General features: G+C 35.6%; 1 protein-coding gene across 2 annotated transcripts in view; it reads right to left on the reverse strand.

Moving 5' to 3' along the window:
• Nucleotides 1–13,865, reverse strand: part of CUL2 (cullin 2) — a 103,239-nt gene that overhangs the window by 20,399 nt on the left and 68,975 nt on the right. For both annotated transcript variants that reach the window (XM_008058214.2, XM_021712358.1), the window contains 8 exons: nucleotides 10,759–10,855; nucleotides 10,560–10,670; nucleotides 8,516–8,678; nucleotides 5,211–5,335; nucleotides 3,304–3,411; nucleotides 2,546–2,605; nucleotides 1,374–1,502; nucleotides 1,181–1,267 (listed from right to left, as the gene is read on the reverse strand). In XM_008058214.2, the coding sequence (XP_008056405.1) occupies nucleotides 1,181–1,267; nucleotides 1,374–1,502; nucleotides 2,546–2,605; nucleotides 3,304–3,411; nucleotides 5,211–5,335; nucleotides 8,516–8,678; nucleotides 10,560–10,670; nucleotides 10,759–10,855 (880 nt within the window). The remainder of the gene's footprint in view (nucleotides 1–1,180; nucleotides 1,268–1,373; nucleotides 1,503–2,545; nucleotides 2,606–3,303; nucleotides 3,412–5,210; nucleotides 5,336–8,515; nucleotides 8,679–10,559; nucleotides 10,671–10,758; nucleotides 10,856–13,865) is intronic.

Raw genomic sequence — 13,865 nt, forward strand, 5'->3', positions numbered from 1 at the left:
ATTTTTTGATTTATTGTAGAGATGAGGTCTCAACAAGTTGCCCAGGTGGGTCTCGAACCCGCGGGCTCAGGCAATCCACTCACCTCAGCCTCCCAAGGCGCAGGATTACAGGCTGAGCCACCGAGCCCAGCTTAAGTATATATTTAATACTGTCTATTGGGTGATGAAGAAATCTTTTTCTTTGTAATTATTTAAACTCTGTCATTACCAGGTCAGTAAATATGAATCTAATCTCAGGATATAAGAAGCTTTGTGTTCAGCTGGGCACAGTGGCTCACGCCTGTAATTCCATCACTTTGGGAGGTGATGTTTGAGGCCAGGAGTTCGAGATCAGCCTGGGCAACTTGATAAAACCTCAACTCTACAGTAAATAAAAAAATTAGCCAGGCGTGGTGGTACCCATCTGTAGTTCGGCTACTTGGAAGGCCAAGGCAGAAGGATCGCCTGAGTCCAGCAAATCAAGATTGCAGTAGCCGTGAGTGTCCCACGGCACTCCAGGCTAGGCAACAGTGAGACTTTATCTCAAACAAACAAACAAAAAAAAAAGCTTTGTGTTCCATAAACCTTACTTTTACAAATTAGAAGTTGTTTAAAAAGTAGTGCACATCGATTGGGTACAGTGGCATATACCTGTTGTCCCAGCTACTAGGGAGACTGAGGTGACAGAATGGCTTGAACCCAAGAGTTTGATTACAGCCTGGGCAACATAGACCCTGTTTCTTCAAAAAAAAATTTTAAAGAAAAGGAAAAAAGGAGTGCATATATATTCAATGTCTACTATGCAGGAAAATCTTCAACTACGGAATAACTCAGGATAAATGTGGACCACCTACTGACTATGTATCAGTGTGAAAGCGAGCTAAAATGATGTAAGAATAAACTGAAATTCAATTGCAAAATCTGTACTTAAAGGAACATTTTAGATGTATTCATTTATAAGTAATACTAGTCTTTTGAAAGTAAATGCTGATTGTTATGTGAAAATCTTTCTGTCAATATATGTACACATTTTGTCCTTTTAATACAGTACTTACATATCCCACTGTATGTAATATACCATTATACATTAAACCAGACCCTGCTGATGAATTATTTCCTGTTATTACAATGCTGCAGTGAACATTTTTATGTGCTGGTGAAATAACTTCTAGAACATTACCCGATCAAAGACTTATATTACCTTTAATTTATTGATCATGGCTTCTTCAGAATCCATAGACATAGATAACCCATGAATTAAACGTTTTGCCAGCATTCTTGCGTAGAACTATATCAAAAAATAGTTTAAAAGATTACTTCCTTTCTAATGATTTAAGGTTCAGAAATAAAGCAAAGCTAACTAAAACACAAATAAAACTTTATTTCCAACTCACCTTTTGAAAGACATCCTTATCATCGATGTATTTGAAAACAGTGATGAAGCTCGTGAGCCTGTCTTCCACTTCGTTCTCGGTCATCCCTTTTGCTGACTTCTTCAGTAAGTTGTCACAGTACTTAGCAAGCTCAAATAGAAACAGATAATAACCCTTATAAAGGGCGCTTCTGTACATGTCATGCCTCAAAGGAGGCAAAGTAGCAATACAAAATAAGATCAACAGACAGGGTCTTTGCTGTCCTAAAACTTACAGGTTTTTAAATTTAATTTAATTTTTTAGATGTGGTCTTGCTGTGTTGCTCAAACTGGAGTGCAGTGGCAATTTGCAGGCATGATCACAGCATACTGCAGTCTCCACTCCTGGATTCAAGGGATCCTCCTGCCTCAGTCCCCCTAGTAGCTAGGACTATAGGTGTGCACCACCATGTCCAGCTTCTGAAGTTTGTGTTTTAAAAATCATCAACATAAACCAAGTAACTTAAAATATATGCTATAAGGTATATTTTAGGAAAACAAATGAGAAGAAAGTAAAAAATCTAAACAACAGTTACTGACCAATAAAGCATTGACACAAATAATATAAATTTCTAAAAGATCACCTAAGTGAGTTTAGAGTGGTCTACAGTCTTTGATATTGAACAAGCACTTTTAAAAAACCTTCTAAGCAAGTTTACTTCAAAGGTTACCAAAATTTTATTTTTAGATTTCAGATATAACAAAATCTCTAGAAGAGCAATGCAAATTTTTTCAAAGTAGACACACTTTAAAACTCAAACTTTGTAAAATGAAATGTTTCTTCCTTCAGTTATTCTTAAGAAAAGGCACATGGTCTACTGCATTCCTCACATAAATGCCAATTATATATGATGTAGATAATGTTTCTTCTAAGTTTCTGAATAATGCTATAAAAATACGTTAACTTGACATTCTCTTTGGCTTTCATTTTTCTTTCTTTCTTTTTTTGAGTTGGAGTCTCACTTTGTCACTCAGGCTCGAGTGCAGTGGCATGCTCACGGCCACCGCAGCCCTGGCCTGTTGGGCTCAGGTGGTCCTTCTGCCTCAGCCTTCCAAGTAGCTGGAACTACAGGCACACGCCACCATGCCTGGCTAAGCTTTCATTTTTCAATACTGACTTTTCATAAGATTACTTAAAGTAACCATCAAACTTACCAGTTCAGGTGCTTTGCAAACAGACTTGGGTTCTCTATAATTTACAACTGATGTAAGGGCCTAAATAGAAAACAGGCCAGTAATTAGCCTTCAGCAACTGAACAAAAGCACAGCTGGTTCAATAGATGCTATAATCTGTACATTCAAAATTACCACCCCACATAAAATACAGCATTCTGCTGGTAGTCTGTTAACACTGTTTTCATATCTAACATATGGGTGACTCCTCTAACTTTATCTCTAGTTATATGATAATTATATATTCTGTTCCTATTGCAAGATAATTTTTACAACTCATTACTGAAATTAGAACACAGATAATTCTACTTTTTAAAAACCTTACAACCTTGTAAGCAAATTTCATTTAAAAAATACAAAAATTCAAAAGTTTATAAAACATATCTACTTTTCTTTCAAATATTACTTAATATACCCTAAGTATTATATTTAAAGAATAAATTAGTACTAAAAATATTAAAAGTATACATGTTTATTCAGAAGATACAAGTTTATTAATAATCACCCTTATATAGCATTAACATAATCATGGAAAATTCCACAAGCATTCAATTTAAAAATTCAGTTAATCATTTAAAAGTTATGTTATTTCTATTTTTACTTTTACATTTAGTTACTTAAGCTTAATCTCCATGTGTAGATCAGAAATCTCATATTTAGAATCCTAATCCTGAAACTGCCTTAAGAATGATAAAGAGAATTTTACATACATATACAGTCTATGAGTACTTAAAAGTTACCTTATCCAATGCACTCATAAAGTGCTGGTCACCATTCAAAACAGTGTTGATAAGTAGAACAAATTTACCATGTACTTCTAAAACTGACTCCACAAATAGTGTTGGCATCTAAAAACATAAAATATACATATAAGACTACATTTCAAGAAGTTCGAGAATAAAATTAAGCTTATTAAAGATTTGTTTAAGAGTAAGCTTTTCCCCAAGCGAATTATGTTTTATACATACACACTTCTCAGAAAATGTTTGCAGCTAAGATGGTCTTAAAAATCTAAAATGCTGATGTTGAAATTAACTTGTCATTCAAGCTAGTACCTGTGTCTAGAACCTCTGTCAAAAGAACCCACCAAAAGCACACTTTTCTATTGTGTTGGAATACCTTATTTTAATCTAAGGATAATAAGATACAATCTCTGAACTACCAAACCTATCAATTTCACAGAGGACTGTATAAACAAAGACTGCCTGCGAAGTCACTGAAGACTGAGGGAGAGGAGAGTTAAAAAGTCAGTATCCATGAGAACAGAGACTCCTGGAACTGGATAATACAATCCCCCATCCCTCATGGGAAATAAATACCTAGTAGTGCAAAAGTGAGCTTGCCCTCTTAATGGATATAACTATGAAGAAGTTTTTTGTTTGTTTGTTTGTTTGTTTTGAGTTGGAGTCTCACTCTGTCGCCCAGACTGGAGTGCAGTGGCTGCTCCCGGCCACCGCAGCCTCGACTTGCTGGGCTCCAGCAATCCTTCCGCCTCAGCCTTTCAAGTAGCAGGAATTACAGGCACTCGCTACCATGCCCGGCTAATTTTTTGATTTATTGTAGAGATGAGGTCTCACCAAGTTGCCCAGGCGGGTCTCAAACCCGCAGACTCAGGCAATCCATTCACCTCAGCCTCCCAAGGCACGGGATTACAGGCTGAGCCACCAAGCCGGACTTGAAGAAATTAATACCTGAGACTTCACTCAGTCTGCTGAACATACTTGAGTCTACTACAAATGTATTCTCGTGTATTTCCATCTCTCAGCCTTGACACCAAACTCTATACCCAATGTCATTCAACATCCTGAACCGATAAATCTAATAATATAAACTAGGAAGTCTAGTAAATAATGCAGAGTAATAAAAATAGTTCTACAAAAACCAAAAACATAGGCATTATTGTGACAGAACACAAAAGCTAAGAATTATTATTTACTGAAGACAAATCTACAGCTAAGGTGATAAGCATCAAATAAGTGCTCCTGATGTCCATGCACAGATTACTATATTACAGATGAAGAGCAAACAGTTCTACTTAAGAAAGAGTTTGTAATATTTTGTGTTGTGGCTCTCTTATTCATCAACCATCACTAGCAATAATGAGGAAGGTAGCCCAAAAAGGCTTGATGTCAGGAGCAAAGTTTGATGGTAAAAACAACTTGATGAAAACAGTCATTTGACTGGCAAAGTATTCTTGAGAAAGATGGGTATAGGGACATGAGGGTCACTGTTTTGGGTATTTGGAGCAGCAAGCATATATTTAGGGAAGATTGCTTTAATCTAAATTTGCTTCCTGAACAGCCAAATTCAAAGAATATATAAGAAAAGCAAATTCCAAGTTAGCTGTACTGCCACTGATCAATACCACTATAACTACATATCAACGTCAGTTACATAGAAACACAATTATTTAAGAAACAGCAAGCTTAGTTTTCTGTGAGAAGTCAACAATTATTAAATGAACATCAGTATGGCTAAGAAGCAGCCTGTGTCATTCAATAGTTTTCTAATAATTTGATATCCCTAAATGAGTCCCACAAATTCTAGGTTTAAAACATTTGACAACAAATTTTGGGTTTCATTTCTTTCATCTTTTATAACAATATCTGATTAAGAGAAAACTGTTCCAGTAGCTGGCACAACTCACATTTTCCTGAGTAAGGTTACTGGTTGCTCTAAGGCCCTCATCATGGATATGATTTTGCAGCTCCTGAATCATATGAGGTAAACCAGTAGACACAGCACGGAGTAAGACGTACATATTTGCCATGTCTGAGGGGGAAAGGAAATTTGATGATTAAATTCCCAAATATTTTTAATTTATTTGGTAATATACAGTCCAAAATGCATCAAGTACAATAGAATATATAGAGAAAAGCCCCCCCCACACACATACACCCATTTCCTGACCACCTATGTCCTCTCCCCACAGGAAAGTCATGTTGTGGCTATTAATCAGTTTCCAAAGATGTTGGTGCACATTCAAGCAAATACATATATTCCTCCCCCTGCCACTTTTTATATAAATAGTGTAGCATATTTTATGCAATATTTGAGTTTCAGAATACATTTTAACTAAGAAGTCTTTCAATATCAGTACACAAAGCAGTTCCACATATTTGACAACTGCATAGTACTCCATCATAGGACACATTACAATTACAATTGATGGATGTTTAGGTGCTTTCCAATCTCTTGATGTTGCAAGCAATGTTGCAACTAATTATCTTGTATATGGGCAAGAATATATGTAGTAAAAAAATCCCCTAAAAGTGAGATTGCTGTGTTTAATCCCGTAGACAGATCCTTCTCAACAAAGGTCCCAACAGCAAGGAGTTCTATGCCTACAACATGTTACTAAAAGTTTTGATCTCGACACTGAGGCAAAGAATGATGTCTCAGTGTAGTGGGCTTTTATTTTACATGTTTTAATGAAGTATAATACCCATACAGAAAGGTATGTAAACCATAAGTGTATACTCAATGAATTATCACAAGTGAATACACAACACACCCATGTAATCACATCCAGGGTAAGAAACAGACTTTACCTACACCAGGAAGGCCCCTTCATGCCTCCTCCTAATCACCACTCCTCTTGCTTCTCGGCAAAGGTAACTACTGTTGTGACTACTAAACCACAGATGTGTCTGAACTACATATAAACATGGAATCACAATTTTTTCATGTCTCCTTTGTTTTGTTCAACAAAATATTTGTAAGGATCATCTATGTTGTTGTATGTAGCCTTAATTTGTTCATTTCCACTCCTCTATAATATTCACTTGTATGAATATACTGTATCCATTCTACTGTGATGGATGTTCCAGTTTAGAACTATTATAATTAATGTTCCTGGCCGGTCATGGTGGCTAAGCCTGTAATCCCAGCACTTTGGGAGGCCAAGGAGAGAGGACTGCCTGAGTCCGGGGGTTCAAGACCAGCCTGGGCAACTTGGTGAGACCTTGTCTCTACAATAAAACACACACACAAAAAAATAGCCAGGCATGGTGGTGTGCATCTGTAGTTTCAGCTACTTGGAAGACTGAGGTGGAAGGGTCACCTGAGCTCAACAGGTCAAGGCTGTGATGGCCGTGAGCATGCCACTGCACTCCAGCCTGGGGAACAAGAGTAAAATTCCAACTCAATAATAATAATAATGTTAATAATAATAATAATGTTCCTATGAATGTTCTCTGTGCCTGTCCCTGCACATATGTGCATGTATGGAGGAGTTATACACCTGGAAGTAGAACTGCTGGATCATAAAATATGTATATATTCCCTAGGCAGACAATGGCAGTTTTCAAAATCGTTGCATAGATTTATACTCTCACCCCAACGTTTAACAAGTTCCTGCTACCCTACACACTTCCCAATAGTTATTTTTAAATTCAACAACAAAATGTATTGCTATCTTAGGGTGGTTTTAATGTGCATTCCCCTACTTTAATGAGCAGGAAAATATCTTTTTATGTCTATTGGTCATCTGAACATCCTCTCTTCTGCATCACCTGTTCAAGTTTCTTGATCATTTTATATTTTGGAAATAAATATTTTTCATTACTGCAAGCATATATCCCTATAACTGTCTTTTGATGATCCAGTTGTCTTAATGGTCTTTTAATGAGCCAAAGTTTTTCACTTTAATGTAGTTTTTCACTTTAATTGATCCATTGGATCAATCTTTCCTTTGTGGTTAGTGCTTTTTGTGTCCTATTTAAAATTATCTTTCCCTTGCTCAGGACAAAAGGAGTTGAAAGAGACAAAATCAAAATGCAATACTTTCATGGACTATATTCCACACTGGACTGGAAAAAAAGGTTATTAAGGGCATAATTAAGCCAGCTAGCAAAATTGGAATATGTGCCAAATATTATAGTACTAATGTCAAATATATATAATGTGAAATACTAATATATATATATATATATATATATATATATATATATATATCTTTTCCTACCTCAAACCTATGAAGATATTCTCCTATATAAACTTCTAAAATTGCTACTGTTTTACCTTTTATATTTATATAAAAAATTTCTAATGAATTGATTTTGTACATGGTGTCTAAGGCAGAGATCAAATTTAATTTTCTTCCTTAGTGGATATCCAATTGCCTCAGCACTGTGCACTGAAAAGACTTTTTCGCCTACTGCTTTGCAGTGCCACACTGGTCCGAGATCAAGTGTCTAGCTATGCATGGGTCGCTTCTAGGCTCTCTATTTTATTTCACTCATCTATCTGCTTCTTCTTGTACTGGTGCCTCACTGTCTTCATTACTGTGGGTTTACCCTAAGTTGTGCTATCCTGTAACGTCTTTCCATCATGCTCTTCAAGATATCTTGGCCATTTTTAGTTGGAGGGCCTAACTTTCAAAATTTAAAAATAATTATTGGGATCTACAAATCAATGTTGCTTTCAGCAATGTTTAGCTTTCCATGTAGGTCTAGCACATGTCTTGCAATGCTTATTCCTTGCTATTTGATAATTCTTTATTCTATTTCCTCTCTGTCTAACAAATTTCATTTTTCATTGCTTATTGCTAGTATGTCAGGGTACTTTTATTTTGTATTTTCTCTATTTTGAGTGAAATTACCCACCTCTTCATATATTTAAAATCTATTGATAATATTTTCTTTTCAGTCTTTGCCTTTATTCCCACTTTTTATTAGGCATTCTAAATGCATTAATGAAATGAGCCTTCGCAATATATAAAGAGGTATAAACATGTTTTTCCAGTTTTTCTTTTGATTTTAGAACACAATTTGAATATATACTTTTCCAAAACAGTCTTTCAAAATACATTATTTATAATCTGTAAGAAGACATATCACATGTTGTAAAGACTATTACTGAAATATGCTTTAAATTGAAGATGGCTGGAAGACATGTAAAAAGTGGCTTATAATTTAACTTCTATTCACATTTATGTTTGGTGTCACTTACCATTTTTTTTCTCTTGTCGAATGATATTATGACATTCTGCATGTAAAAACTGTAAGTGGTCTGCTACCATTCGTTGTTGACATTCATGAATCACTTTAGTATATGAACTTGGATGTAAGTATTTTCGACATCGAATTTCTTCATCTTTTAATCTACCTAGAACCTATAGAAATATATTCTTACAGTCTTGAACTACTAAGTTTTACCACAAGGAAAAATCTGTAATATCAGTGAGTAACTTAGGTAGTCAAATTTTAATGGCTCAATTAAACATAGCAAAGGTGGTAAGATGACAAATTACTAATTTAGTCCCACATTCCATAAGTCATTTCAAATTTTTGTTCAAGCTACTAGCTATCACCTACATTCCACCAGTCTTATGAACAAGAACTAAAGTTGAATGGTCTGCATTTTGTTTTCATTTATCAACCCCATTCATCCTATTATATGGACAACTTAACATTCAATAAGAAAAGGGGGTAACAATTATTAAAAACCTTGTCAGGAGCGGTGGCTCATGCCTGTAATCCCAGCACTTTGGGAGGCCAAGGCAAGATGACTGCTTGAGCCCAGGAGTTGGAGACCAGCCTAAGCACATAGCAAGATCTTGTCCCTACAAATGTAAAAAAAAAATTAGCTAGGAGGTTGAGACAGAAGGATCACCTGAGCCCCAGGAGGTTGAGACTGTGGTAAGCCACAATCATGCCACTACACTTCAGCATGGATGATGGAGTGAAACCCTGATTTAAATTTAAAAAAAAAAAAAGGTTATAAAACATCGAATTTCTTATAAAACCAGTACAGGTGGTCTCTATATGAATATTTAATTATCAGGTAGAAAAGTATTTATATCAACCAGATCAAGTAAATTAATCTAATTATTTTACCTTGGCTTCTCTCTTGTAAAATAGAACTACAAACAGTATGTGTATGAGAGGAGACAAGAGGATTGTCTAAGCCCAGGAGTTACAGATTCAACCTGGGCAATATGGTAAGACCTCGTCTTTATAAAAAACAAAAAAAAATTAGCCAGGTGTGGAAGCACATGCCTGAAGTCTCAGCTACTTGGGAGGCTGAGGTGGGAGGATCACCTGAGCCCAGCAGGTCAAGGTTGTGGTGGCTGTGATTGTGCCACTGCACTGTAGCCTAGATGACATAAAGAGACTGAAGAAAGAAAGAAAAGAAGGGAAAGGAAAGGAAAGGAAAGGGAAGGAAGGAAGGAAGGAAGGAAGGAAGGAAGGAAAGAAGGAAGGAAGAAAAAGAAAAACTAGCATGGCACATACATATATAAATGCTAGGCTTAGAAAACATTCTGTAATGTGAAGCTATATTAATTTGAATTTCTGAACTTAACTGGTCCCAGGAAATTTGGTACACTTGACCCTTTAGAGAGTATTACTGGGTCTGCCTGGGCCTAAGAAGGCGATGGGAGGGTAAATCACTCCTGGATACCTTACCATAAATCTCTTGATGACAATGAGGCTCAAGGCTGAGGAGTGCCCCACAGTCCTAGTTTCCTATTGTGAAGCCAGTTCAGGGCAAAGTCATAAAAACCAAGGGTGGGCGAGAAGGGGTCTAGATTAGAGGGTGTTCATCACATATTTTATTAATGAGAAAGTCACTTTGGTCACCAATAAATCCTTTAAAGGGCTATTTTTATAACAACTAAAGGACTAAGCCTATGTCATTTATAGCATACTATATATGACCTTAATCTGCTTGCTAAATTAACTAAATGCAACAGGAATTAGAGTGTAGGTCTCAGGGAGATGGAGGATGAATGAAGGAAAAATAAAACAATGATAACTTGGCGTAGTAGGTGTACATCAAGAGAAAGGAACAAGTTGGAATGCCTCAACACAGGGCTTCAAATAGCTATAAAACCACTTACAAATAGAAGGGGTACATTAAATACAACTTAGAGTTAATGATTAAATAAACAGAATCTTTTTTCCACCAAAAAAAATTAACTAAGGAAACTACATTAAATAAAACAATGCCAGATATATAACAGAAGAATGTATTTAACAGATTTATTTCTTACCTTTTCCATATACTGTGAGCAGTTTGATTCTTGTAATAAATTTGAAGCTTCTTGTTTGTAATACTCTCCTGTTTCAGTCAGAAAGGGAGACTCAAAGATTTCCTGATAAAACTGAATAAATCAATTAAAATCATATTAAAAAAAAGTAGAACAAGTAATTTAAGAAATTAAAGGTATTTTTTTAAAGGAAACTTTTTACCTTTAAAGGGAATTTTTTCTTATACTGTTCAACATGAACAAAGGAGTTAATAACCCCATGGATTACTTTCTGGTTTGGGTCTTCACCACCACGATCACTGAAACAAGGTATAACACAAAATAATCTTGAGAATACAGATACCTATGGAAACATATCAAGCATGCCAAATCCAGTGGTCTAATCAAATTACAAAGCACTTAGAAGTGTATACATGAAGCTTAAAAACTTTTCTTCATACCACATCTGAATTTGATAATTTATGTATATATTAGATGTCATTTTAATAAGTAAAAGAAAATCTTGAATGTAACACTAAAGATAGTATGTCACTGCTAAGAAACTTCTTTAATTTTAATGAAACAGGGATGAGCCCAACAATTCAAGACTGTAATACTGGTGGTTAAGAATACTTGTCACCACAAACTCTTTTTTTTTTTTTTTCATTATAAAAATGTGGAGTACAATTCAGGGTTAGGTATATAAACATTGATCATGCAGGTATCCTTGTTGATGAGGTATGCCCCTCCCTCCCCTAGCAGGTTCCCTCAACTGCCAACACCCCCCAACATCCTCCCTACAACCCCCTGCCCCCACTTCCCTGACAGTTTTCCACTACTGCCAATCGCTTTCTTATAGCATTATAATTGTTCAAGGTCATCTTGTGAGTGAGATCATATGGAACTCACTTCTTTGTTTCTGTGATAAATCACTGAGTATGATCGACTCCAAATCCATCCAAATTGCTAAGTCCATATTTTGTCCTTCTTTATAGCTGCATAATATTCCATGCCACAAATTCTTATAAAAAGGATTTGGTGTGAGAATATCAGTCTTTGAATCTTTACAAGTGTGCCTGTAGTAATCTCATTGTACGTATTCCTTAAAGATATACCCTATGCAATGTATCATTTATTGAAAGGATTAAATAGGTGTTGTTACTCTAAGAGATCTGCCAGCACTGCTGAATTGCTTTTCATCCAAGCACAAAGATGTCTCTCTATTCAGAAATTTAGTAAGATATGTTTTTATATTTCTACATTCCTTTTTAGTTGCAAGGGACCTATGATCATCTCAATTACTAATGTGACATTTGATAAGTTCATACTTAGTCGAAGGCACTAATGCAATACAAGCCCCAATCATATGAAGAAATGTAGGCGACTGTTAGTCTTTCTAATGACTGAAACAGAAAAAATGAAATAGAAAAAAAGAATGCCTAAAGCCACAGTAAAACAGCCTTGCCAAACTGGTAGTTTCTGACTCCAGTACTAATGCTCAAATCAAACTATTAATGCAACCTTCTTCCCAACTTTAATTTGTTCTTGAATGAATAATCATTTTACAAAGAGAGCAATAGAAAATATATTATCACCATTCCCTAGTAAAAGCTTCTTGCTCTTTATAGAGGCTCTACAGATTTCTAACATTTAAGGAAAGCACTGAGGCAATTACCTTTATAGATTAGGATCCCTCCCTGCCTCTGCAGCCCTCTAATCCTCTGATTCTTCCTTCAATTATCTGGTTATTCTGGGAAGAGTTTTTTGTACATGAATTAATATGGCTGTAGTAGTTCTGCCAGTCACAGAATCTTAGACATAAATTCCATATGTTGATGTGACTAAGGTCACATATATGCGAGTGCAATTCTCAGTTCACCATCTACGAGTTCCTTCTTAAGGCCACACTCAATCTGGTGAAATCAAGATCTAACCTATGTCATCTATTAGGAACACAACACTGTTTTTCCTTTGAACTTTGCCTTGGACTGAATGAAAACAGTGAAGAATGAGAAATACATGAATATCTGAAAAATAAGGTTATCTAAAATTCTTCACAAGACCAAACCCTCTTGTCCCTGCTCAGAACCAAGAAAACGTTCACTCCTGCTATTCACAGCACTCTCGCCCTTTGCTTCTGATTCCAAAAGACCCAGATAAATTGGAAGCCTATAATGTTCTCCTTTTTTAGAATAACATCTGAACCCAGATATTCTTAGTCATGATTATGCAACCTATAAGATCAACATATATTTTTATAACTACACAAAAAGTACTATGGAAAATCATTATAAATATGATGTTTTTTCTACTACTGACAGATAATGACAGTAATTGTGAAATTATGCTGTCAGTAGTTTACAAAAGCATTGACTAAACTGGTCATCTGAATAAACCCTGGTCTCAACTAAGAACAGTGGTCCCAAGAGACTAACCTTGAGAAAATTATATGAAAGATCTTTAGAAATATATGATCTTAACAGGCTTATGTAGAAAAATACCCCTATAACAAAATTACCAAGATAATAAAAGCATTCAGCTGGGATGTAAGGACTTAAAGAAGTAGTTTTTGTATAGTGGTTAAGACCAAGATTTTTAAATCAGACTGCCTAGGTTTGAGTTTTATTATGTCACCTTAGGCAGTTACTTAACTTTTTATTTATTTATTTATTTATTATAAAGATGTGGGGTACAACTCAGGGTTAGGTATACAAACATTGATCATGCAGGTACCCTTGTTGATGAGGTATGCCCCTCCCTCCCCCAGCAGTTTCCCTCAACTGCCAGTCCCACCCCGCCTTCCCCTGACAGTTTTCCGCTACTGCCAATCACTTTTCTTATAGCATTATAATTGTTCAAGGTAACCTTATGAATGAGAACATATCAGAACTCAGTTCTTTGTTTCTGTGATAAATCACTGAGTATGATAGACTCCAAATCCATCCAATTTGCTACAAAGTCCATATATTTGTCCTTCTTTATGGCTGCATAATAGTCCATTATGTATATGTACCACATTTTTTTTATCCAGTCCAGCTTTGTTGGGCAACACAGTTGGTTCCATGTTTTTGCTATTGCAAAAGATACCTGCACACGTATGTTTGTTGCAGCTCTATTCACTTAACTTTTACCTCTCAGTACTCAAGAAATTTCTTCTCTACAGTGAGGACAATGAAAGTATCAACCTCACTGGCGTGTGGTAAAGTTAAAACATAATCCATGAAAGCACACAGCATAGTAAACAAAAAACACCAGCTAGTATTTTAAATATTGATAGGAGCAAAATGGAAGCATTTTTAATAGAGAGAGAAAAGAACCCTAAAAGATCAA

Source organism: Carlito syrichta, unplaced genomic scaffold, assembly GCF_000164805.1.
Source record: "Carlito syrichta isolate Samal-C Ts95f unplaced genomic scaffold, Tarsius_syrichta-2.0.1 Scaffold89697, whole genome shotgun sequence".
Taxonomy (NCBI): Eukaryota; Metazoa; Chordata; class Mammalia; order Primates; family Tarsiidae; genus Carlito; species Carlito syrichta.